Source organism: Molothrus aeneus, chromosome 1 (assembly GCF_037042795.1).
Source record: "Molothrus aeneus isolate 106 chromosome 1, BPBGC_Maene_1.0, whole genome shotgun sequence".
Taxonomy (NCBI): domain Eukaryota; kingdom Metazoa; phylum Chordata; class Aves; order Passeriformes; family Icteridae; genus Molothrus; species Molothrus aeneus.
In genome coordinates, this window is record NC_089646.1 from 92,757,672 (window position 1) to 92,784,769 (window position 27,098).

Sequence of the window (27,098 nt, forward strand, 5' to 3'; positions counted from 1 at the left end):
TTGAGTTGTTCATATTCAAAAATATTTATTTTTCAGTTGTTCATGATATGTGTCAAATTCTTGGTTACAGCAAAAAATTGTAACAAACAGCATCACAGTGACATACAATCAAGCCATGAGAGTGCAGTTTATTACAACAGTGTAAACAAAAAGAAGTATTTCTGTAATGGCACTGTCCATGAACCAGATTATGGCATACAGAATCCCAGCAAAAGTCAAGAGAAACTTTTACAAAGAAAACAAGCCCCCAAATTGAAGCAGAGTATATGAACCTGGCCAAAAGGGCCCAATCCACATTTAATCAGAGAAGAGTGTCCCCAGAATTTTTGCTTGGCTTGTTCTTAATGAAATGAAATCTTCATTGTTTTCAAGGCATCAATTCAGCACATGAAATAGTACTATTATTGAATAATATTAGTAAAGAGCAAGCATCTTTTAATTATGACAATGTGAATACCCCTACCGTTACATTATTAAAGGAGATGAGATGATTTGGGAATATTATTGCCTGTATAGCATGACACCTTTAAAAGATATTCCTTAGGAAATAAAAATAAATTACTGAGAAACAAAATCCAAAGTACACTGTCAAAGACACTTTTTTGTGCATAAATATCAAAAAAGTAGAATCTTATTTTTATGCAATGGAAGTAAACAATTTGATTATAATACAAGGTACATACTGTAAAATGTAGGATGCGCTTTGAACTTAAAATATACTCATCTCAAACATATTTTATATATCATCATCTAAAATGGGATTAAAAAATTTTAGGGTTTTTTTTTAGATTATGCATTAGTTACAGCTTGCGTGATGGCCACAGTTTTGCCAGCAGCCTTTTCGTGTTCTGCAAGATCCTCTTAATAAAAACACACAGGTCTGAATTCCACTACATTTTACACATGTACCTTTCTTACAGGAAGTTTTGCATGTGTTCCATCTGCAGAGAGTGGGTCCCACAACAGCAGGAGGTAAAGACAGAGCAACTAAGGTACAGTTATTAAGAAATATTGGACAGCTGGGAGTACATAATATAATTACAAGCTGGTATCTTCAGTTTCCAGAAAGCTATACATTTGTTTGTTAAAAAAAAAATAGACATCCAACATGTGTTTACTCACATGCTGACACAGAGCTCATGCAAACAATTAAAAAAAAATTACCCATGTTATTCTTCAGAAATGCTGCTTATAGTTCATCCTCAAATAAACTGAGGTCCCCTCAGAAACAGCAGGGGCCTGATGTGCAGATTGACTCAAGCAAAATGTAATTGCTTCCTCCACACTGAGACGTGAACAGAAGTATCAAACAGATTTCATTGAATTGGGCTTCATTTCAATACTGTTAGGTCCAAATCCAGGTTCACTTGTCAATAAGCAATAAGACTACCTTAAAAAAATTAAATATTATTTTCTTGGAGGAAGAACATTTTCTTCATAATAGCCCGGATTTACTACATTTCCAGCTGGATCATATCTAGCCACCACAAACGTTGAGCCATCACTAGCAGATGCCTTTCCAACTCCCATCTTTTTTGTGTTCTTCCAAACCATTGCTGTAAAGTGACCTGAAGAAAGAGAGAGAAACATAAACATTCCCTTTAAATACTAAATCTGTAACATTTCCTTTAACATGTGAGGTGCTGGAGGAAAAAAGAACAATACACAGCTGCTTCTTTGTGTAACATGAGAACAAGCTAAGGACATGAAAAGGAACCCTACCTCTGGCATTTTGTCTTGAAAACCCCTAACCTGATTTGTTTTCATACTACTATTCCCATTTCTATGTTCTGTATCCAAATAAGAACATGTAGCAGGAGAGTTGTGGAAGAAGTAGTTGGATAAATATCTGATGTAAAATTTGACAGAGACATCACAGTCTGTACTCCCTGCAGTGTGAACAGCAGTTCTGGGAGTGACTATTATTCATTTGCTTTAACTGCCTCATACTCCCCCATGTGTTTGCATGTGCAACTCTTCAAAAACCCCACTGTTTTTGTGCCTTCTTCTGCCTAGTTTAATAGCCACCCCCACATTGTTGTTCCCACTATGCATAGGCAAATCCCAAAGTCAGGGAGAAAAGCGTCATTTTCTTAATCTGAAACAAGGTCAGGTACCTCTCTTGCTTGAGCTTTATTTGGGGAACAACATTCTCAAATTCATTTTGCACTAGATTGTTAATATGCAGCAACAACCTATCCCCAGTCTCCAGATTTTAGCTGAAGTGATTTCTGTGAGTGGAGTGATATAATTCAGCAGAAGTCACATATCAATGTAAACAACAACACAGTACATTTAGTAAGACTCCAATGAGATTCCAATTTAGTATTTCTTACAAATTAATTTGCCTTAAAATAAGTTGCCTGTTCAAAACTTTGAAGTCAGAGGAAAAATGCAGTACTAAAAAACCCCTACAAATTTTGTTTATTTTCTAATTTCTCAGGGTTTTTTACACTTTTGTCAGTTTTTAGCATTATAGTAGAAGTTTCATTTTTGAAGAGACAGTTCCTAGTCTGAACTTACCTGTCCTAGAAGAAAACCCTGGGTTTTGAAAGCTGTAATTTTTTATTTCACTGTACCACCTGTCAGCCACATCTTTTCCTGAAAGACAAAAGAAATGTGCTGCAGAATCATGACATAAACACAAAAGTGTAGCTCACTTACAGCCTGGCCAGTAAGATCTTCTGTAACTTTCAGCTTGGAAGGTAATGAAGACACATCTCCTTCATCTTGGATAAGTGCTCCTGTCATCAGGCTTACACATACAGCTCTCACCAGCTTCTTCTTCCTCTTGAAATGTGTTTGAAAATGCCTAAGTGTTCCCGGTTTTCTAAGCAAAAGGTCACACCTGTGGATGCTTACCCCTTCCAGCTCCAGGTAACCCAAAGAAAAATTAAATTTCTGATGTCTTTTTAGTTTCCCGTGTTCTCACCAGCATTGAATATTTCTGATTTCTGAGTGCATTTATTTTTAGTGGTTTCTACCTAGCACTAAAGCCATTGTGAAGGTCCATTTTGAGGCACTATAATTTGGGGTACTACAGAAACCTCAAATTTTCATACTTAGGAGCTTCTTCTGTGTGGAAGCCTGTGTGTCCAGCATTGTCTCATCCCACCCAAGGCTTTCCCTGACAACAGTATGAGGACCATGACTACAGCCAGGGATGTAGCTCAGACCCAAATCTGCAGATGCAGTGCAGACAAATGTCAAATGTTACTTGTTTTCCATTACTGGTTGTTAGGAAATTCTTGTGCCAAACACTGGGGGCACGAGAGGGGTCAGGTTTTTCCCTGAGCAACCTCAATAATTAAATTTCTGCTTAGCATTCCAGGATGTATCATTCACACAAGGCCAGGAGATTTCAAAGCAAGCTGCCAAAGCTGTTAAGCCTGACATCATGAAGAATGCTGGTCCCTGGTGGACTGTTGGCTGCAGAAGAGCAATGAGTCATGCTTTGCTATTTTGCAGCAAAAAGTCTTAAACTTGTGCACTTCTAGAAGTCAGACACTGTGTTAACTTCTTTAAACTTCAGTTTGTTTTGACTGAAGTCAGCTAAAAGGATGATGATGTTAGCCTGGCAAGCTGGTTGTCAGAGCCCTAGCTGATAAGCAAATATTCAATGAAATGCTATCTTTAGAGAGGTTTATGAACTTGAAGTACTATGAACTTATATTCCACACTGGTCATTAGGAATAGTGCTTAGTAGAATAAATATTTTTTTCTACATAAAAAGGTAACAAAACATCTCTTGCCTCCCAAAGTAAAAGTTTCAGGAATAACAATTGGTTTCTTCTTTTCCTGCTCTCCTTGCACCAGAAATACAAACCCACTAGACCTGTATTATGGTTGAAGTATGTAACACATATTTGTTCATTTCTTACTCGTATTAAAGCTAAAATCAAGACTAAAAAAGAAAGTGCAAATAGTGACCTTTATGCAATACAAGGGGAAAAGAAAAAGCACATAGTAAAAAAACACAAAACAAACCAATCAGATCATGCTGTCCCACTCTAGATTTCATAGCTATGAAGGGTTTGTGGTAAGCTGGGTGTAACAGAAGTACAGAAGGTGACTGCTGACATATCAGACCTTATGAAGCCCATGTGTTCTATGTGTACTAGTGCTGAAGTGACTATACTACCTAAGCAAGATTTTAGCAGATGTAAGACTACATTCTCACTGCTGCCAGCTTTTTATTCCCTCTGTTAATGTATCAGTGGGATATAGTATAAACAGTATTTAAAGAGAAAGTAACCCCCACTCTGCTTACTGTAGCTCTGAGAAGTGTGCCTAGGCTGCACGTGACAGAACTTAAAATCTCCATAATGCAAGTATTGCAGAACACATGGAAGTTTTGACAAATACAATATCTCTTCATAATTAATTTGCTTTTAATTTAAAGAATACTATCATTTGAAAAATTGTTTGCTTTAATTCAAGGGAGATAGCAATGGCATCAGGTAAGACTGCCTCAGTCCTGTACCTGAAAGACAATGAGCATAGTTGGACAGCACAGTCTATCATGTGTTAATTCCCAGATTTCAAGGATGAAAGCTTTCAACTGACTGAGGCCAGGCAGTTAAAGCTGAGAAGCTGATCACTATTCTCCATTTTTCATATGCAGGATCAAGTTTTCATTATATAGCATTGCTGTCATCATCCTTGAATTAAAAGAGTCATGGCCTCACAAACTGTGAGAAAATAAAGACTGGCTTTTTTCCAGCAAAAGAGAAGGTCACCAAAGGACTAGGCAACTTTTGGCAAACTGTGTCTTGAAATCATGTTAAAGAAGTGTTCTCTAAGTGAAGGGAATGAATGGTATCTGTCACATGGCACGGGAAGTGAGGGAGAATCCAATGTGGAAGCTACTACCACATGAGAAGACAGGTAGGTACCTAGGGATTAAACAGTCTCTCTTTCCTCTGAAATACTTTTCTTGTGATTCTTTGCCCTTTATGGAGCAGTAAACAGTGCCCTGGTGGGACACAAGCCAAAACAGTGTTGAAAGTGACAGCTGGCACATAGGAGAGCTGACCAAGGAAAACCCCTGTTTTGAACCCAGTGACCTCCAGGCTTCTAGAGAGAAAACAGCACAAGGGTCAGGAGTGCCCTGAACCTACCTGCTTTATCAACAACTTGCATCCTCAGACTTACTGGTTCAGAAAACTGACCACAATATTTCCATTTAAATGTATTGTGGAATAAATGATGCAGTCATATTTAGAGTCTATTTTGATTGCTTTTCAATGTTCTGTTGAGAACAGCTCCCAAAGTTCCCCCAAAACAAAGGAAGTTGGTTGCTGTTCAAAATGCTTTTCAGTCAGAAGGAAAAATACACAGAAAAGAAATTGCTCACATTCTTCATTCCTGATCAGAGCAGAAATGATAAAGTTTACTCCTCTCAAGAAGCACATGGATCTGCCCGGCAGTCAGAGCTGCAGCTTCTCTTCTGTTGCTCTGCTTGTGGAACTGATTCATAAATATTCTGCTGGGCTTTTTTATCACCCTTCCTCTTTGCACTACTGTAAACTATACTCAGAGTTTCAACACTTTCACTATGGAAACACAGTTTGACTCCACCCTTGTCCCAGTGAGAGAGAGCTCACTGATGACCTGCTCAGCTAGGCTTACTAGATGTTCATTTCAGAACAGGCTGAATCTCACTCTAATGAGCTTCAGTCATGATGGACAATCTTCCTCAGGTGAAAACTTGGTGCAACAATCCTTGAACTAATGTCCAAGTATAGTTTTGCCCAAGACTGGGACCAGAACCAGCACAGTGATTTGATTTTACTTACATGAGCAACATGCTTGCAACGTGGCCACACTGACTGTGCCTCAAGCTTCCTCCAAGGGTCAGAGGAGTGACCATGAGGGCTCAGTCCAGATGCAGGACTAACAGTCTAAATAATGTCTCCCTTGTTATCAAGGGGCCACTGCATGTAAGCAGTGACCCAGCCATGCTCTGCATCTCATCAGCCGTGCTGTTGTCTCATTAAATGTAATTTTTAGCTATTCTCCTGGGTGAGGAGCCCCATTCTGTGTAGATGTTGAGGGTGTGAGTGCCAACAACTGGTACCAGACCAAGGATTGCAGGGACCTCTGTGTGGTGCCAGCAACTGGAGCAAAGCAGGAGAGGGACCAGCTGGTGAGCAGGTGAAGTGCTCTGGGGGAGCTGCAGAAGTGTATGGCCATTGCAGCCTGGGTTCTGGTCAGCAGCCAGGGACCTGTGTGTATGAGGTGCACTGTGCTGGTGACTGGAGTGGAACTGCAGCCTCAGGGTATGTCCAGGTGCAAGCTACTGGTGAAATCAGGATCCAAGGACAGCTACTGGGCAGACTAAGTGTCTGAGTTCAGTTGCTGCTGGGATCCACACTGGAATTATATTTCTATTATATACATATATATAAACATATGTAATTGAACACTATACAATTGAACACTTATATCTACTTTTAAATCATTTACTGAGAAATAGATACTTGCATTTTTTACTTATATATACTCCAGTAACATATATTGGAACATATATTGAAATCAGCTGGAAAAGGAAAGAGGAAGAGGCCACTGGTGCTGTTCATTTTAATACTGACAGCATCTGTTTGTGCTGCTCTGCACATAAACACATGTCCATGATATATGTGTGTTTGTGTAAGACTGGAAACACATTCCCAGCCTATGCAAGACTGGACACACATTCCCAGCCTCACCATTGGGAACACAATGCTGTGGTAGCCCTATTCCTTTATTCAGCTCCCCTCAGCATTTAACATCTCTGAGCCCAGCCTTAATGTTTCTCCTCATACCAAAGAAAGCTTAAATCCTCAAGTAATCCCACTAAGTTGCCAAAAACATTCTAATATAATCACATAGACCATATTTCTCTGCAAATGGGCAGCACCTCAGTGATCTACTTAAAAACTAAGTTTTCATAAATTCCTTCCACCAGTCTGAAGGGAAAGAGGGTGGATTTAACACTGCCTAGTTAAATAGCTACCTAGACTAAAGTCATACCAATGGCTTTTGGAAGTAATTCTCTGCTTTCAACATCCCTTATGCAGGTCTTTATTTTACTTTATTTAACACTATTGTACGAGCCTGGTGTTAGACAGCAAGAGATAGATCAAGGCAGGCCTTCAGTCAGAGCACACTGCTCCAGGGTTGGGACAGACAGTGCTTGTGCTGTTCTGCACACTAGTCCCAGCCTTAGGAGACCCAGATTCCTCCCATGACAGATTTGGGGGATAGCTGACTGGATTTCTCTTACAAACTCTCTGGAGTTCATAAACCATAGTGCTTCCACCAGCAACAGGGCAGGTTCTTCTCAGCCACACCAGCCATCCCAAACAGAATTCAGATATCCAGTGCTTGCCTGCAGCCCCCAACACATGAGAAATGAGATGATGCATCCTGAAGCCTGACATAGCACAGCTGCCAAGGCAGGCTGCAGTCTCTGCATTAGTGGCAGATGACAGCTCACTTATTTGAACACAGACAAAGAAAAGTCTGCCACAGAGCAGTTCCTGCAGGACTGGAGGGAGGAAACAGCTGTCAACTCTTTCTTGGATTACAGGGATAAACATATTTCTAGCAATAGCTTTAGGCTATGTAACTCTAAAATCCTGAATAGAATTCAAGGTATTCTTGTACCAGGAGAGGAGTCATATTAGAAGGCTTTATAGTTGAAAGCTTAAGCCTTCACTGAAACAAGAAATGCATCTTCTGGCATTATTACAGAACTCAGCAAGAGCCAAAATAAACAACACCATCACATTCTGAGAGAGAATACAGAGTATTCTAGAGGTTTATTGAGTCTTGCTTTATCTGGGAAAGAAACCAGAAGACACTGCCTGCCTTTGTCAAGCCCCTGAATGGATGTCTTAATCCAAATTCCTGCCTCATTGAGCAGGGTACAAATTAACTATCCAGAGGGAACTATATGAGAAAAAGAGGAAGAATGAACCAACTCCACAGAGGTGAAGACTAAGCCTAGATGAGAAAATAACTTCCTTTGAAGAACTAGCTTTCTCATTCTGGCACTTCAAGTGATCCTGTTGCATTGGAAAAGTAGAAATGTTTCACAGAACAAAAGAGGATGTAGCTTAATTTGCTCAACATGGTACTTAATCCTGTGGATAAAAACCAGCAAAACTTCTCAAAACTGGAAAGCTATGTATGGAAACTGTGCACTGAAGAAAACAGACCACATCCAGAGAAAAGACAGACAGACATTATGTAGAAGGATTTGTGTGTTATGTTTCCAGCTCTCTAAAAGGGAATTCTGTGGCTTTAACCTCAAGGGAAGGAGCACAGGCCAGTAACACAAACAAGAAAGAGCTAAGCTCAGTCAGTGAGTCATAGCCCCTATGCAAACTCTGCCATACATCTGTGTTTTCCCATGCTGCTCCCAATCCTTTCCTCACACCCTTGCAAAGGACAGAATGCCAAATATGAGCAGATCAAATTGTATTTTTCCACCATGGGTTTCTTTTTCAACAGGAAAATTGGGACTAGAGTTGGCACTTGAAGAGGAACCAAACAGCATCCCTGGGACTAAAACTCACTAAAATTTCCAGGTCCTTCAAACAGAGCCTCCAGTCTACAGAAACGAGCTTCTGTTTCTTTGGGGCTGTGCTGGAAATTCCAGGGGTAGATTGGAATAAAGAAAGCAAGTGGTCACTTTTAATACATCCCACCTGCTGTCCCAGCAGGCTGAGACATGAGCCCTGCTCACTGGAAGGAGGCAGGAGGGAAGAGCCTGCTGAATCTCTCTCCAGCTGAGGGCTTATTACAGGTTGTCAGCCTCACCAAAATTCAGCTCCTGGGGCACCCAAACCAAAGGCTCACAGTGACAAATTACACTTACAATCAGAAAACACATGGAGTAAAATAGTCTTCAAAAATATAATAATGAAAAAGGGCTTAAAGCCTTTTTGCTGACAGAGTGGAAGATATTAGTGGAAGGACATTAGCCACTGTCACTTTGGTGTCCAGTCCCCTGCTTTTGCCCCCACAAACAGGAACTGCTGAGCAGTGTGCAAGAGACATTTTTCCACTTCCCTGACCACAGCTGGGTTGTGGGCAGACCTCTCTTTGGCTGGGACAAACTAAGGATAAAGGTGAAATTGGGGGCATTGTCGACTTCCTTCTCTCCTGCGTGGACACACAAGCACCACTAAAGACAGCTCCACAGCAGGGACATAGGGAGCAGGGAGAAGCTGCCAAGTCCTGCTTCCAAAGGGACATAACACTCCCCCACAGTCCCTTACTCCCTCTGTGCCCACAAATGCTTCTTGTTCTCAGGACACACAGGTAACTGCAAACCAACAGCCTTGTCCCCAGGGAGCCTGGGCTGGGCTATGCTGGATACATTTGAAGTAGAGGAAACTCCAGCACTCTTGCTACCAGATGCAACCCAAAGTACTTGAGATAAGGCATTTATCAAGTGTCTGTGAGACAACAAGAGAAGAGAGCTCACCTGATTGGTCATAGGATGCCCATGCTAGATTTTCTCCACAATTCCCATTAGCAGACTCGGAGCTGTGCTTGAGGACCCTCGTGGTAGCCAGTTCTTCTGCATACCTAGCAAAGGAACCACACATTGAGTCAGGGACCACAGCTGCAATGAGCAATAAGGAGGAGGAACAGGAGGAAGAGAAGGATATGCAAGGAAGGAATTGTGCTGGAAGATGACAGGTTTAAGTCAAGTTGCAAAGCCCTGAACCAGAGATGCTTTAAGGTTACATAGATCAATGAGTTAGGCAAAGGAAAAACACATTTTCCCTGTCTTTCATGACCATTTGTATAAATTCTGAGAAGGGCCTAGAAGAAATCAAAGGGCAGATTCCCTTGCACCACATTTTAACCAGCACTTGGAAATCCAACAGCCATCCTTAGCCACAGCTGCAGGTGGAAAGGGAAGTATTTACAGCAATTGCTACAAGTGCCATCTCCTGGCATTTCTAGGTCCCTTACAGGAGTAAATTAAATGTTCTCAGTGAGACTGGAAAAAAACAGAAGTGGGAATTTAGTCAAAGAAAGCACAAACCCCCTCCATTTACAAATTAAAGAAAAAAAGGTGAAATTCAAAAAAAGAGCAATGTACCAGGAAACAAGATGGAAGAGAAGGGGATCACATGGAGACTCTCAGGCAACAACTGTGTAAACCAACACAGGGATAAGCAGCACTGTTTCTGCAGAATTTGACATGTGTGTGAATGTGGGATGTATTTTATTTTCTTAGAACAATAGGGTTAAGAAGAACATAATGGGTAAAGCAATTACTCTTTTTATTCAACATTGGAAAGGCTTCAATACAGAGATAGGGAAATTGGAAAGACCATTTGTTATTTCTTATAGTGGCAACACAGAGTCATCAGGTCATAGATTTAAAATTCAAGTGAGACAAAGCTCTTCTTCCACACTGTGCAGCAGAAGTCATTGCCACAGCACAATGCAGGCACCAAAGCACACATGAGTTTGAAAAAGAGAGAGCAAATTCACAGTGTATGGATGTGGGGAGGAATCTTCATGGCATATTAATGAACAGCAACAAATAAATGAGGACACAACTTACTGCTTAGGAAAATGGTAATTTCCAGGATAAATCTGTAATTTCCAGAAGAAGATAGTGGGGGAAGGATCACATTTGTTTTGTCCTCTTACTCCTTCCCTAATCATGAATTACTGGCATCTGCCAGAGACATGAATTTTGTCCAGCTGAACATTTTGACCCAAGCTAGCACTGCAGTCATTAGGTTCTAATTTCCTTCTGCCCTAATCCACCCACCAAAACAAAAAGAAGAGTAATTAGCTACATCCATTAATTTAGAAATAATGAAAACTTGTCAGTTGTCAGTTTGCTAGATCCTGGACTGGAGGATCTTTAGATGCTATCTCTACAGTCCTGTAATTTTCCTAAGGATCCTCATATCCCAAGTTAGAGGCAGGACTAAGTACACATTGCAGATGGATGAAGCTGCCAGGGATTTGAGACAAAAGGTGATTAATCCACTCCAGCTCAGGCAGCTGAAAGCATGAGATTTTCATCTGAGATCATCACCCTATGCTTCAATTACAGTCAGAGATAAACAGACACCTTCTGAGGCTGACTCATCGCATGTTAAAGCAGGAATCCAATAGTCAGTTCACCTGTCACAATAACTGGACCTGAAAATAGTAGGAAACCAAATAGTAGGAAACATACCATTTTCAACTCAGGTAGAGAAGCACAGAAAAGCACCCAGAGAGAAAAGCACCCAAATACAAACCAACAAAGGTGTATATATATATAGGATATACCCAAAGAAAAGGTCAAGTTCTTTTTTTAATTTAAGAATATACAAAATCTGTCTTGAAAAATATGAGATTTCTTAAATTTCATGTCTTTTATTCCAACCAAAACATTTCTTGTTCTTGCTATCAAGCAGTTTTACCAGTCTCTAAACATCTTAATTCTTACAAGTTAAGTTATAGACCTCAAGCAAAGAGAAGTTTCCTATTGTTGTTCATTGCAGCAGGGCATCAGCTGAGACCAAAGAGGGTTGTGAAGAATTTCCGAAGGATCTAAAAATACCCAGCAAGGGCAACAGCACACTCAGAGATAAATGTGCAGCAATGCATATTTGATCGAATAATCTGAACTATTCATACAAGCCAACTTGTTCAAACTGAGTGTTGCACTTCTGAGACCCAACAAGTGCTATTGACAAGTCAATGAAATCTCTCCCTCACTGTGAGCATGAAAAACAGAACCAAAAAAAAAAACAAACCCTTTGAAGAACAGAAGGAAAGTCCCAGCAGATTACAAGATTGGTGAATGAGTCACTAGCATTCCACATTTTAGGAATACTGTATCCAGTTATAATGGTGTCTCAAGAAAAAAAGAAAAAAAAAAGAAAGAAAAAAAGTGAAAACACCAAGATTTTTCTTCCTGCCAGAGGTCATGTCCACATGCCATTTACATGGTGTGTTGTACATCACAAGACCTGGGAGAAATCTAGGAGTCAGGAGCCAGTTCATCTGTGTGACATCTGTGTCCCATCATGCTGGGACAATAATCAGGTTCTGGAAAGACTACAGCATCTCTCTCTCCCAATCACCCAGCACAGAGAAATCTGCATGGTTATGGTAGAATGCTAATGGGAGGAGATGTTATATGTAGAGTAGGAATCAAACTGCCCACCATTCAGTATAATTTACCTTCTGAATAGTTTAATCAACATTTACTCCTTCAGTTATCTCCTTTGTACTGTGAGGATCATAATTAAAAAATTATTGAAGATTTTTAAATCTACTTTTTGAAAAAGATTGCTGTAAAGAGAAGGGAATTCCTATGGTTATCATAACTACAGCTGTAAAGAGAAAGGAATTAATATGGTTATCATGACTACAGTAAGGAGGACAAGCAGTATTGGACTCAAATATCTGTAAGGAAGACTCAAGTCAAAGAGCAGGGAGATGGATTCACTGTATGTTAGACTGAGAAGAAGTTGTGCAGTCTTCAACACTGGAGTAGAGGCAAGATATTTCCTTCCTGACAGAACAGAGAACATATAATACTTTTACTTTTGTGGCTGGGAGATAAATAAATTAATCTGAAATTACTTTGTCCTGATTCCACTGATCTTAGACCAGTCACCACTTCTTATGATGAAAAAGTTCTTTTCTCGCTATTTCAGCAGGAGTAGATCTTCTCCTGCAGATGACAATCTCTCATCTGACAGAAGTGGTGATGGAGCATGTTTTAGACAACTGACCTCTGCAGAGGACACCTACCAGTGCAGACAGATGTAGTCAACATCTGAAAAAGGTTCCAAGAAAGATTTGTATCATTGTGACCACGTGTCCATGCGACCAGCTACTGCTATGTGATGGAAAAAGAGGGGATGCAAGAGTAGAGTCCCACACTTTCTACTCAGTAAGTCTTCACTTGTTATCAGCATGTCAAAAGGCAAATATCTTTGCAATAAACACAGTCAAACCTAACAGATAAAAGTGTCACAAATCTCATTAGAGAAAAGAAAGGACTGAACTCACTGTTGGGCTCCTCTGTTTAACTTCTTGCAGAGTTTTAATGGGGGGACTCCATGTTTCTTCCTGTAGTCATTGTGTACTTTCAAGACTTCTTCAGCAAATTGTTTGGAAGCTGAAATCACATTAAAAAATTGGAAAGGTCTGTCAAATACAGACATTAGCGAAGACAGAAAAAGCATACTCTGAACCCAAGCCCTGGTGCAGGCTGGATAGAAGAACAAAAGGGTACCACCCTCATTACCTGGCAGCAGGATGAAAGGAACCACTGACTTCCATCCAAAACCAAACTCTAACAGACACTCCCATTGGGAAAGCTACAGACTCACCAGAGGTTGAAGAAAACTGTGATCATTACTGCTTTCCTCAACAGCAGGTGATTTAAGGTTAGTCAATCAGTTTGTCAGTTTAAAACCAAAATCAGTTTGACTGACTTTCATTTTAAGCTCTCAGTGCACCGCATCACCATTCCAATTTCAGAGTAAGCAACAAATAACTCCTCCAAGGAGATGCATTAAAAATGCAAATTATTGTCCCTGCATGCAAGAATTGTCTGTATTAGTCAGGGCACCACCTAAAGAGAATGAAGATACTAAAATGTTTAGATCTCTGCATGTACTTGGAAACATGCACCATTCATGTAATTAATTTTCTAGTACAAATTCATAGAAATCTCAAAATACACCTTTATTTGGCTCAAGGCAAATAAATGTTCACAAACAGCAAGTGGTAAGGAAAGAAACAACTACTGTGGCATGGGTTTTTATATTTATTAATGATTCATCAGCTTCATTTCTGAATATCTCAGTTAGCATGACTACCATCATTTACCTTGCAAGGCACTTGGGAAACCCGAACAGATCCTATGACTAAAAAGAGTTTCCTGTTATTAACCTTAGATTTCTCAGCTTCCTCTCACTACTTGATCCTGACAATTGAAATCAATCATTCTCTGCTGTATTAGCATTATTCTCTTCTGCTGTTTGTAATGATGCACTTTCCCCACAATAGAGCTGCCAGTTTGCTCCCAGAACGTTTTCCTAAGGTGATTACCCAGCTTACTCTCATGCTTTAGGCTGCACTTGGAGTTCTCTCTAGCTCCTCAATAGCACTGGGATAATACAGTAGCCTAAAATAATCTTAGTATCCAATGCACACAAGAAAGCCATTACAGTTTCCTGCAGTCCTTAAATCTTTTGAACACAGTCAGAAGTTGGGTTGGCTCTTTCCTGATGAAAGTGTCATTGTGGACATATATCTAATATATTCTCCATAACATGCTTTCAGGCTCACGTTTTTGGTATCAGTTTGTTGGTATAACACAGAAGCCCTGTTGAACAAGGTGACATCTGCCCACCACCTTCTTCCTCTTCAGTTCTCCCTCAATTTTGTGTATCACACGTTGCACATCACCAGAAAAACAGGCACCTCCATTCTGGTATTCAAGCACACAAACTCCTAACGAACCTGTCTCATCAGTCTGGTTACTGTAGCTCACAGCTCACTGATTTTATCAGGCTAGAGTCATAAACCTCTCATCTGCTCTGTTACAGAGGTAGCCAATTTCTACAGCATCTATTAGAAGTCACTGAGGAAAGCAAGCCTACATCCAATTCACGCCCTTCCCTGATGCAGGGGGTCCAAGCTTCCAGCAAGGAAATGTTAAGACAGCCTACAAATTAAAGACATTGAAAAACACAGCTTTGAAAGTTGCATCACATACTCCAGACTACTTTTTTTTCTCTTGAGACCATGCTAAACTTGTGCCTGTTATCATCTAGACTTAATATCTTACCCACTCAGCACTGAAATAGTAGATAAACAATCTGACCTGCAAGTATGGAAGTTTCTATCCAAATAATTTGCTCTCAATGACAATATCAAATTGAAATTCTAATTTAAAAAAAAGTCAACTGAAATACAGATTTCATCAGTGCCCAGTCCATAGATTAACAGAAATACTGCATAATGTAGCTCTGTACTAACTTTCTGACTTACAAAGAGTAACAAGTCATGGACAAAACTGAGTTGCTTCTAGCTGCAACAGGCACTGCTATGCTGTCCCTGGAGAACCTCCATCCTCCCTTCCCCTCAAAGGTGGCTGCTATAGAAATGCTTATCTTCTGTGACTCAAGCTCATGTGCTAACCACCTCCCTCTGTACAGCTTTTCCCGTGCCTGATGATGTGTGGAGAGGGACGCCCAAGTGCCAGATATATTTCAGATTTGTTTCAGAATGCATGTTAAGTTTTTCCATTTTACCAGTGTTCCATACACTGAGAAGCCAGGCATTAAAAGTGAGAGTTAATGGGAGTTTTCAGGCTCCCACCCAAATGGGAACAGCTTCCCAAACAGCTGTGGAGACATACTTCTTTCCCTTCATGTATGCTGCTTAAGCTGCTAGAAAAAATTATTTTCTACTGCCAGAGAGTTAAGTTTGGTCATGGATCATTATGCACCTTAATAAGTAAAACAATTGAAAGTATTAGATACAGTTGCTTCCTCCTCAATATTCAATTATTTGCCTCTATTTCTTATTCTTCTGGAACACTGGCTAAGATTAATGGCAGCATGTGATGATGAATTTCTAGGCTATGATGTGGTACAGAGCATACCTTACAGCTGTTACGCTCTTGGACTTCCAGGTTCATTGATCAGCTTTGTGTGACGGGGAAAAATAGGCAGAGGAATCTAGGTTGCCTTTTCCCATCACATTTGTTTTTCAGAGAATTCTATTTCTCTATTCTTACTGTCTCTAAGCAGCGCCAATCTACTGAGTCTTTCTTGCATGAAGAGCTCTTCATGCCTGAACCCATACAGCCTCTTGTTAGAGCTGTCTTCTCCTGCCATTTCTTCTTTAGTTTGGGCACCAAAACAGAGTTTACTTACCTGAACATGTGTTCCACAACACAAACTGCCCTGCATCACCTTTGCTGCTGTCAACTGTGCCTCCTCCACTGCTCTTGTGGAGCCACAAGATGGTAGAAGTGAATTGTTCCACAAAGCACCAAATTCCTACACAGCAGAAATGCTGTGGGTAGCCTTTACCTGAGCACTCAGGACACACAGCATTATAGCAGGCACACACACGGCTAGCAAAACAAGCATATGTTTTTATGCCTAAGTATCTACCCTGGTGACTCAAAAATGAGCCCTGTATCAATCTCCAGAGGTATTGTTTCTTTTCAGTGCTTGTGGTCCTATTATTTATGGATTAATTTTCACTGGTAATGTTTTACTTTCCATAAATACTAAGTTTTTCTATTTAGCCTTCAAATAATTAATATATAATGCTATCAACAAAAGAGAGTTGGGACTGTTCAGTCTAGAGAAGACAAAGCTTTGGGGAGACCTTATTGTGGCCTCTGTTTAAAGGGGGCTTATAAGAAAGACAGAGGCAGACAATTTATTAGGGCCTGTAGTGATAGGACAAAGGGAAATAGATATAAAATAAAATAATGTAGATTCAGGCTAGATGTGTGGAAGAATTTTTTTATGATGAGGGTGGTGGAACACTGGCACAGGCTGCCCAGAGAGGTGGTGAATAACCCATCCCTGGAAACATTCAAGGTGGGGTTGGATTGGTCTCTGAGCAACCTGATCTAGTTGAAGATATGCCTGCTCTGGAGGTTGTATTACAGGACCTTCAACAGTCTTCCAACCCAGAATGCCCTATGTTACTATGAAACAAACCTCATTCAGAATCCTACAGAGAAAGGTACCATTACATCTGTCTCAATCTCTCTTTGAACCACGACAGAGGCCTCAAAAATCTTCACCCAATGTGTGCATTGGAGGTAAATTGAGATAATGACCCCACCTTTCAATCTTCCCCCAAAAAATAAATACCTAGAAATTTGCTCTTATATTAACAGGACACTGCATGTTACTTCCATGTTACTCTTTCAGGCCCAGAACCCGGGCAGAAAGAAACTATCTTGCTTCCAGCCAGATCAGGGCTAATTTTTGCAATAGCCAGAAGGGAGCACAGCTAGGACCTGGAGATTATTCTCTACCACTTCTCATGATTTTCCAGGAATGGGAGAAGGGGACTCTTCCATGTCAAGGCAGCATGGCACAATCAGCTGTTTTAGGCTCCAAGTGGTAGTGAGCATTTGCATATGAATCACTCACCTGTCTTGTACATTTTTCTATTAATATTGTTGCTGTTACTGTTTGTTTTCTTCCTGTTTCTGGTAAATTGTTTCTCATTGCTGTTTCCAGTAAATTGTACTTACAAGTCCTTACTTTTTGTTTCTCCAATTCTCCTCTCCAGCCACCCATGGGAAGGGAGAGAGGAGACTGAGAGAGCAGTACATCATTTGGGGAGGTTTCAGTAGGAACACTAAATTGGAGAAAACCATTCCTAAACCACAACAGAAGCCAAAATACATGAAGAAGACAGATGCAAAGTAGATAGAAAACACATAAAAGGTAATTAAGTAATTGTTTAAACACTGAGTTTAAAGCTCTGCTTTTAAACTGAAATCCCTTCAGTCTCCCTTGATTCAGCAGAACTGCTCTACTCTACACTGGAAGTGGGTTATGGAATAAGAATGCAGCAAATATAGCTTTTAGTAGGCCCAACAGGTTTGTGGAAAAAATTAATTAGAATTAGAAGCTTTAGGGAACTGTAAAGTAACTACGTCAAAAAGTCCTCTGTTACTGTCCCAGGTAACTGATATTTCTATTGTGACAAACTTCTCAAAGCATATTCACCGATTGGAAACAAAATTCTGAGAAAAAGAGATCCCAGCTTCTAAAGACAACATTTGCATCTAGACTCTTCTAAGAGAGCTGACATTTATTATTAATCTTTATCCACACTTAAAATGTAACTCTCTGGAAACCATCCCTAGCTGAATCTTTCCCACTGTGAGAATAGCATTCCTTCTGTGGAGGAGTGATGGATGTCTAACTGATATGAGAAATGTTAAGAAGACAGTCTATGTTCCACTGCACTTTGACTCAGCACTTTGGTTTGAAGCCACAAATGCTTCAGGGTGGTCTCATGCTGGCTGGGTCTGCAGCAACAGGGAGTGAATGTTCCATGCTTCTTTCTCCACGTATTTAACTGCACTTTCTTGCCCCCCATTTGGGACTGTAACATCTTCCAAGACTGGGCCGTAATGCTTGATGTCATTTAGGAAAATAGATCTGACACTCCAATTCATGAATTATTTCCAGCCATAAAAACTGATCTCCTCCAGTGTTAAACTCCCTTTTTCTTTAACATAACTGGCTGATTGCTTGGAAATATACAGAAGAAATGAAACCATGTATAAATCTGGAGGAAAGATTTAATAATGCTATGTTTAGAAAGTATTGTATCCTGGGTGGGGTTTCCTTGTCTCCTTTTACACAATCAAGAATTCAAAAAAGGGGCAAGGTCCCCATCCTGTACAATAAGCATTTATGAGAGATATCACAATTGTTGGTACATGATTTCCCTTCCAACCTGAGTTATCTTGTAACCTTACTAAAAGTGAGAAGAGAAAGTACTGCTGAAAGTGAAAGGAATTGGGAGCTATAATTAGATACCAGTTTAAAAGGGAGTAGTTTCCTGGAACGTTCCTATGTTTGCTGCTCAAAATAACTTTCTCTTCAGCTCAGGAGATACTTCTTCAGGGAGGAATTTCTGTGATGCTTCTCAGCATCCACTTTTGCCTGAATTTTCTCACACACTTGCTTATCACTGGGGTGAGCTTCAGGACAACAGTGAGATGTCTGAGTTAACTGCATCTGATGGACAAGGACCCCACTCATTTTAACATCTGGGCTTGCTCTACAGCAAACTGGCAACTTAATAACCTTGCATTACCTGTGCCACACAATGTAACACACTCTTTTCCCTCATACCCAGTCTGGGGCATGTGGCCTGAGAATATGAAGCTGCCAATGCAATAATGTTTCAATGACATTAGTCATGTCACTATTTGATTGCAAGTCCTATTCTTGCTATAATAGACAGTGCTGATTACTTCCTCACTTAAGGCCTTTTATAAACAGTAAGGCAATTGACTGCCCTGATTAAAAAGGAACACCTGGTAAACTGGAGGCTGCACAGCTCTGAGAGGCAGCAGAGCCTTCTGTGATACAGACATTTACAAAACAAGCAGCACTAATCAGCAGTCTTGAGGTCTTGAGCACTGACAGAAGCAACTTTTCATTTCCACTGGAGGCAAGGGTGTGAGGAGAAGTCCTTGGCTTGTAGCACCTGTCTCCTCCAAACTGACCAACAATCAGAACAGCCAGCAATCACTTCCATGGAGTGACATAAGGTCGGAACTGACTGCTCGTCATCTCCAGAGCAGCCAGTCCTGGCTTTGCATGAAAAAAAAAAATCAAAAGTGTTGTTTTTATTACTATTCTGCCAGGAAGGACACCTGAATATTGTAATCATGCCACACAGCCACAGAGACGACATTTGTAGGCATCTAATGTGTATGCTGCTATCCCTTTTAAAAAGGCTAAGGAGACTCTCCCATCAGAAAGACCTCCTGTTCTTAATTCCAACTGTCACAGAATTCCTAGGGCACATGCACTTCCAAACACAAAGCCACAAGTGACCTGTTTGTGTTAGAATCACACTTTGCAGGAGATGCAATTTGTGTAATCTTCTCCATCTCTTCTTTCCCCAGTGTGCTGTATATGCCTAGAGTTTATAATTACAGAAATTTATTGAAGATAATAAGGCACAACTATGTTCAGTAATGAGTAACAACAGAAATCAGTTGTTTTGAGTAATTGTACAGAAGTAATTGAATTGAAATGGAATAATTTTTTTCTATTAATATTTTGCATGCTGCATGTTCTTATGCTCTGTAGATGGACAGCAACAGACACAACCTTGTTTTTACCCAGTGCCAAGCTCATTTTCCATAGCACTTCTGGCTGTGTGGTGCCAACCAAAGTCTTTGGAAAGTGAAGAATTTTGCAAACAAGAATCAAAGTGAGATAGAACAATCCCATGTCTGCTGGGATGTGCTCCTGCATTTTACACCTCTACCATTCATGTTCTATCATGGTTTGGGGTAAGCATACCTGAACTAGTTTTAATCTCATCAGCTCCAATGTCCTCCCACCTTGTTTTTCTGCCAAGGACATCCAAGATAGCTGTGGCAATGCTCAAAGTATGTTTATTTATGCACCTCCCTGAGGCATGGAAATATGGCCATGCACATTTCTTCTGATCACTGATCTGTGTGAACTCACCCATCCAGTACCCAAAGTCAGGCAGGGAGGCACAGAAATCTTTCTTTACTCACATTTACTATCAATTACACCACCTGTTTTTCATCCCTCTGCTCAACAGGTTAAACTCCAGTTCTCACAATATAAAATCTTTTTTTAAAGGGTATTTATTTCATAGAATCATAGAATAATAGAACTGTTTGGATTGAAAGGGACCTTTGAAGATCATCTAGGCCACTCCTCCTGCACTGAGCAGGGACACCTTCAACTATACTCTATTGCTCAACCTACCCCAGCTTCATCTGGCCTGACCTTGAACATTTCCAGGGATACATTAAATGTTTACAGTGACCTAAACAAACCCATATTGTCTTCCTACAAAACACCCCAGAACTCCTACCACCTCCTCTCACCTACTTGCACGGGAGCCAGTCCTGCACCAGGGAGATTGGGCACCCACACAGCCTCACCTCATCCCCCTATACAGGGCCACCCAGCCCAGCTCTGGCTGCTGTTCAGACCTTCCCAGAATGGGCAGAACTTGCCTAGATCTGCCTGTAAAAACAGAACACAGATAGGCTCCAACTTATCTTTCAGAGAACAGCATAGCCACTACAGAATGAGAGCTCTGACACGGCCTTCTGGCCTGTTGAGATAAATAATAAACAACAAAACAGTTAAAATCAAAATACTTGTTTTCTCATACTTTTTGTTCCTGCACATAGAGCATCAACAGAAGCAAATTCAAACCTAGGCAGGACACACACTACCAACTGTATGGATAGAAATGGGTGCAGGGTTTGCATGTAATAAAAGCTTTCTTCATGCTCAATTTTTTTTTTTTTTTTATGTACAGCAAAATAGCATGGGAAACCTTGGTCGGTATCTCAGTTACTACAGACCATCACATTCTATCTTATTCTTCCTCAGCCCTTCCCACTTGCGTCAGTATTTATCTGCTTTGGACACAAGGAGCTAAGGGTATAAACCAACAGCTGACAGGAGCAACTGCTGTTGCACACGGTGGCTGCTGCACTCTCCTCCCCCACCAAAACCCTGATGCTTCAACAGACAGGTAGAAATTGGGCCCAGAATACTGCCAAAGCCTGACACATTCCTGGAAGACTTTTTTCTCTGCTACTTATTGAACTTGAACCCAGCAATCAATGTCTTCTACACACAACTGTAGATGTGGGACTAAGAATTGAATTAACTTTGGTTTTGCAAAGTCATTTTCCCACCACACCACCAGTTCAGTTCTGGTGTAAAGAAAAAGACAGTAACTTGTGTTGGCTAGTTCTGCAACTATCCCAATGTTACCAAATGCAAAAGCTCAGTTTCTAGCAGTTCAGAACAATCCATCTTCCCCATCCCCTCCAGTACTGTAAAGCCAGCATAACTCTTTACCATTTTGGCAGCTTGGGAGTATCTGATTTCTCAGAAAGCAAACAGGTCACTTGTCCAGTATGCCTGTATTTTTGTCATGACCTGACATGGCTGTCTCTTACCAGGATGCTGAAATACAAGTCAGTATTTCAGCTGAAGACATAGCTTGTTCTGCAGAAAACACAACAGTCCTTTTTACTGTGCTCTGAAGATGCATCTGAAGAGTTAAAAACCAGCACATGCTTCTAAATGAGATTAAAACCGGCATGGAAAACTGCATTGAGTCTGGTTCCTGTCTCTTTTCCTTTTCTCAAAACCCTTTCTCAGCCCCTCTTTGTTTTGTTTTGTTTTTTTGTACTGACTCAACACGCAGAGCAGTGGGTAACTCCCAGCCCTTTCTCTGGAGTCCCGCCCACATTTGTAGAAGTGGTAGAAAAAAGGAAAACCAGCAGAAAAATAAAACAAAACCAAATTCTGTAAAAAGATTGCCGTATTTACTGTGCCTGACCTTGACACCGTCTGCACACACTTGCCAGAGTAAAGAGAGCTATTCTCCCGTAGGGAGCAAGCGGGGCAAGCTCCCTTCCCCCACGAGGTTGAACCCGGGGGGAAGTGGGAGAAATAAGACTTTTAGCAGCCTTTCCTACCGCCATGCCAGCCTATTCAGAGACTCCCACTGCTCAGCAGAAATCCACGTGCTCCAGAGCGGAGGAGTGGAGCTCGCAGCCAGCTGCTTTCCTGAGCATCGCCTGCAGCTGCTGGCAGGGATGGATATGCCCCGTGGGGCGAGGGCTGCCCGCAGGACCCCGCCTCCGGCCGCGCACAGCTGCAGCGGGGTCAGAGCCCTGCCAGCACGGCAGTCTCAGCAACAGGGTAGCCAAGAGCTGCCAGCTCCCCATCCCCTCCTTTCCTGCAGAAATATTGTCCCTGTCTTCTTGGTTAGAGCTCTCTGGGATCTGTGGGGACGGCTGCCTGCACCTCCCACTAATCCAAATGGTGTCTGAAAAGGGAAGACCTGGGGGAGGGCAGAGGGTCTCCCTGTTTGGCTTAAGTGTTTGCAGGAGTTATGACCACGGGAGGCATTTTCTAACCCTGACAAGGAAGTTTCAATATGAATTTGGTTTCATCAGCCTGTAGCTTTCAGGGAAGAAAGCTGAGTCAGAGGTGCCGATGGTTTCAACACTCAGCTCTATCCAATGAAACGCAAAGTGCTAAGTCTCTAGCTCTGACACTTGGAATGAACATTGCTTCAAATATAATCTAACAACTAGTATTACAACATTATTGGAGAGTTTTTACCAAAGAACTGAGATTTCCAATAGCAGGTTTTCTTTGCGTGGGGATACTTAGACCTCAAGACAGATTTACCAAACCCAAGAAGTTAAAGAAACTGCTCATTTAAAGTAGTGGCCCTGCTTGTCATGAATTAGAGCATCCTTAAATTAAACCTTCAGGTAATCCCTGCCTTAACCTCTCTGACCCAGAAAAGGAGCAAGGGATCTGTTCTGAGGTCAAACAGATCTGTCATGCCACCAGTTACATGTCCATGTACCTTAGTACAGAGAAATTTGTCTGCATCGCACCTTAAGAGCACTAGAGCAGGAACACATTTTGTATTTCACAAAAAGCACAGAGGAAGCAATACCCTGTACAACAGCTGCTCTCCCCATTCAAAGGCAAACCACACTGAATGATCTCAGAGAGGAATTTGAAGACTTCAGTGAACTAGAAAGGGCAGATGGGATTTAGTCAATAAACCAATTGTCAGGACAGGATCTCAGTTTTATGATTCATCTAAAAATATTGCACACAGCTCAAAGACAATAACCTGGACGTAGTTTAACATTGGTTTGAAAAGCATGACACAAATAGAAAACATTCTTAACACATACATAGATCTCAAGTTCTATTTGTATAACCACTTAAGGCTGCAAACATTACCCAAGCCTTGGCAAAGGGAGTTTCTGGTCTGCCATTGTTCCTAAGTTTGTAAAAATCAACTAATGCACAGCAATAAATATGCAAGGGAAAAAAATGAAGATGGTAATTGCCTTATGACTCTTTTAGCAATTTTCATGCATTAAAACAAAAGGAGATTTTTATTCCTTTGGGGATTGTGAGATGCACAGTGGAGTATATCTACTGCTTTTGCCCAATGTGCTTTGATAATGTAATGAAAAGGCACTACACTGATTTGGTATTTGTACTTCTTAGCATGGGAAATGCTGAACTTGATACTTCACAGTGACTATGCTTATTTAAATTGTTATAGGGTTATTTATCCCAATCTAGCTGTCAGGATATGAGGCCAAACCCACCCACTGGCAGCTGGACTTTGCCAAAAAAAAAGCAGGTGGCTTGTCTGGACTGGGTGTCATACCAGTAAGCCCTCTACAGTCATATTTGCAGACAGCTCTGATCTCATCTAGCAAGCTGACCTTTAAAAATAAAGAAATTTTTTTAAAAACTCAATATGCCCATGCTGAGGCCCTTTAAAGTGTTACTCACACAAAGATTTTCTTTAAGTTTCTCTGAAGAGGCATTAAGTTTTGAGTTAATCGAGTTCTAGGTTTTGCTGAGCATGTCCCCATATGTGCTGTTCACACACAGGACAGACAGACAACATGCCACTAGGCTCTGATTTGTCACAGAAACAATGCCCTAAGAACAAGAACAAAAAGTCCCATCCAGTTTCACTGCTGTTTCAGAAATTCAGGACAGTTTTTTACTCATGGCCTTAACAGGACAAAGGCGGAGAAAACCCGGGGCACTGAGCACTCCCTTCTGAAGGTCTCTGGCTCCTTGGCAGCTTTGGAGAAGTCTCTCCAGCCCAAACTGAGCAGGGCACACAGACAGCCAGCAGCAGTGGGGTAAGAACCAAAGCACAGGCAGCAGCAGCAGGGAAAGGCTAAAAGAATATGCGCACAGCTGGGGAGAGACTTAGGAGCTGAGCGAGTCTGTCCGCAGTTAAATAGTAACCAGATCTTACATCTAAATCCTTCCGACAGGAAGGTGATAAAGCTTACCCCCCTCGAAGCATCCTGCAGCTTATCTGCAAGGCTAATAAGTTCTGTCACACAGCAAGACACAAAATAACTTTAAAGCTACAGGATTCATAGCCATTTTTTACAGCAAAGCTAAAGTACTTTAAGTTACAAAATACAAACTTTACAAAGTTGTATATGAAATACAACTACCTCTACACCGTGCAGGCTGAGGAGGGGGGTCGCTTTTCTTTTCTTTTTTTCAATCCAACCCTTTGTCAGAGAGAAAGCTCCTCCCAGGCTGTACCATGCACAAATGAAAGCAGCCTTCTCCGAGGAAAGCCACTGAACGCTTTAGCAATGCTTTCCAAGCACAAAACCAGGCACGGACTTTGTGCGACCACACAGCCAACTGCACGAAGGCATTTGCTCACCTGATTTCCCCATGACCAAGTGGGTTTCTTTTTTTTTTTTTTTTTTTTAATTTCACCTGCTTCCTCCTCTCTTGACTGAGTTTTGCCGCTAAGTGCCGGGATGAAGTGTTCGCAGTTTCAGCTCAACTTCTTCATTCGCCTGCGACCGCTGCTGGAAAAAAAAGCCAAACAACTCAGCAGCACGAACCGCTACCGCCCCTTCTTGAGCGCTGGAATAAGCCTGCCCATGCCTTTATAAGGCATAGGGACACCGCTCTTTTTTCATGAAAAGATCCTGGTTAGGGTCAGGAGCTATTTATCCTCCACAGTAACCAAGCAGCTCCAAAACACCATATGTTTTCACATACCATTTTAGCTTAGTAATCGCATCTGTCTTCTGATAAAAGTAGGCTGTGAGAAGAAATTCTGCTGACAAATAGATCTGCTGCCACAGTGGGCATAGCCCATGGGGCTCTCATACAGCTAAATGATGTTGAAGTTTTACCCACCTGCTGTACATGAAGTTGAAACAGAAAAGTGATAAAGCACTTTGAAGTATAACTACATTTGTATGTCTAAAATGAATCACTTCCTGCTCTGTTACAACATAACCTGTAGAAGGTATTAGTAAAATAAGATTTTGTAGGTTAAAGAGGAGCTGTGCTGATGGTGTGTTTCTGTGAAAAGCATTGGAGGTGAGTATGTCTCATTTCATCTGTGTAAGCACGCTGTGCCACTGTTATCTACACTTTACATCAAAATGCCTCAAGTTAATCTGGCAAATATTAACCACTTTAACTACAGTGAATGATACTTTGATTTAACTTCAGAAGCGCTGCATATCTACAAACAGTAATTCAGTTACGTGTTTCCAACTTTCATCTTCTCATCATCACAAAAATGATCTGAGGTTAATGCTTCCCATTATTTTACAATGCCTTTGAATATTTCAAGGTTCTTCTTGGTTTTGTGCCAAGTCTGCTGGCTCATCAGGATTTAATTATCCTTTGTCCACCTCTGTAGGCTTGGCTCTATGGTAAGTAAAGAAAAAAAAAAAGATGCAAGGGTTGGGTTTTTTCTTCTTATGCAAGTAGCAGCAGCAAGTGGGGAAAGGCAACATCCCTTCACCAACACACTGCTCCTCCTGTGGTGGTTCCACTGGGAGGGCTGAGACACAGGTTGAGGGAGTGTCACTGACAGCTGATGGGGTCACAGAGAAGAGGCATGAAGGCAACTGATCACCACCCAGAGGAGGAAACTGCGGGGTGTGAGACCGCATTCATTCTCACAGCTGCCTGATATTTTCCTTTGCTGGCAGCAAGGCAGGCAGCAGAAGAGGAGAAGGAAGTCGGAGAAGGTGCAGAAGGAAATCTCTTCTCAGTCTCTCTGCTGTGTGGCAGTAGTTTGCTGGGGAGGAGGGTGGAGAGCTGGAGTTGGTACTATTACAGCCCTGTCGGGAAAAAGCTGCTGTTTTACTTGCGGGAGTGAATAAACCATGGACCAGTCTGAATGAACCAGATCCCTAGTCTCTGAAAATGCTCTGCTAAACTTAAAATACTGGGTTGTACTACTCCTAGGACACACATCAATGCTCAGCAATAACCAGTGCCACCCTATGGCCAAGACAAAGAGTAAAAGGGATTTTATATTTGTATAAGTGGGAGTCTCTGGTATTTAAAATGTTCATTTATATTCTCATACTTGATTGTTATATTTTATACTGTTTATGTTTAAGATCTTTATAATATTCAGCTGAATTATAAAGCAACATTGCTTCAGGACCTGGACTGCTAGTAGGAAATAGCACCAAGCATTTTCAAAAATAACCAGATACACTTGCATACCACATGCTGTGAAATCACAACTTAGAAAAAGAGGGTTTCTCTGATCTGACAAAAATCCAGTGATACCTACAGGGAAAAAAAATTGTGCTTTTTCTGATCAGAAAACAAGGAAACCAAAATCAATGCTCCAGCCTGAAATGTAAAAGCATCAGTAAAAAGTAAATGCAATGACTCATCAAAGACAGGAAAGCAATGTAAGCTGAGACATGCAAAAGCAAAGAGGAAGGAGGGAGAAACAATTAAAGA

General features: G+C 41.1%; 1 protein-coding gene across 1 annotated transcript; it reads right to left on the reverse strand.

Moving 5' to 3' along the window:
- On the reverse strand, positions 1-25,193 carry GLIPR2 (GLI pathogenesis related 2). Its single transcript, XM_066546039.1, has 5 exons — positions 25,030-25,193; positions 13,039-13,147; positions 9,479-9,582; positions 2,524-2,601; positions 1-1,568 (listed from the first exon to the last, which is right to left on the reverse strand). Exons 1-5 carry the CDS (start codon positions 25,040-25,042, stop codon positions 1,408-1,410), a joined length of 465 nt encoding a protein of 154 aa, XP_066402136.1. The 5' UTR covers positions 25,043-25,193; the 3' UTR covers positions 1-1,407.
- Between the last annotated feature and the right edge of the window lie 1,905 nt (positions 25,194-27,098).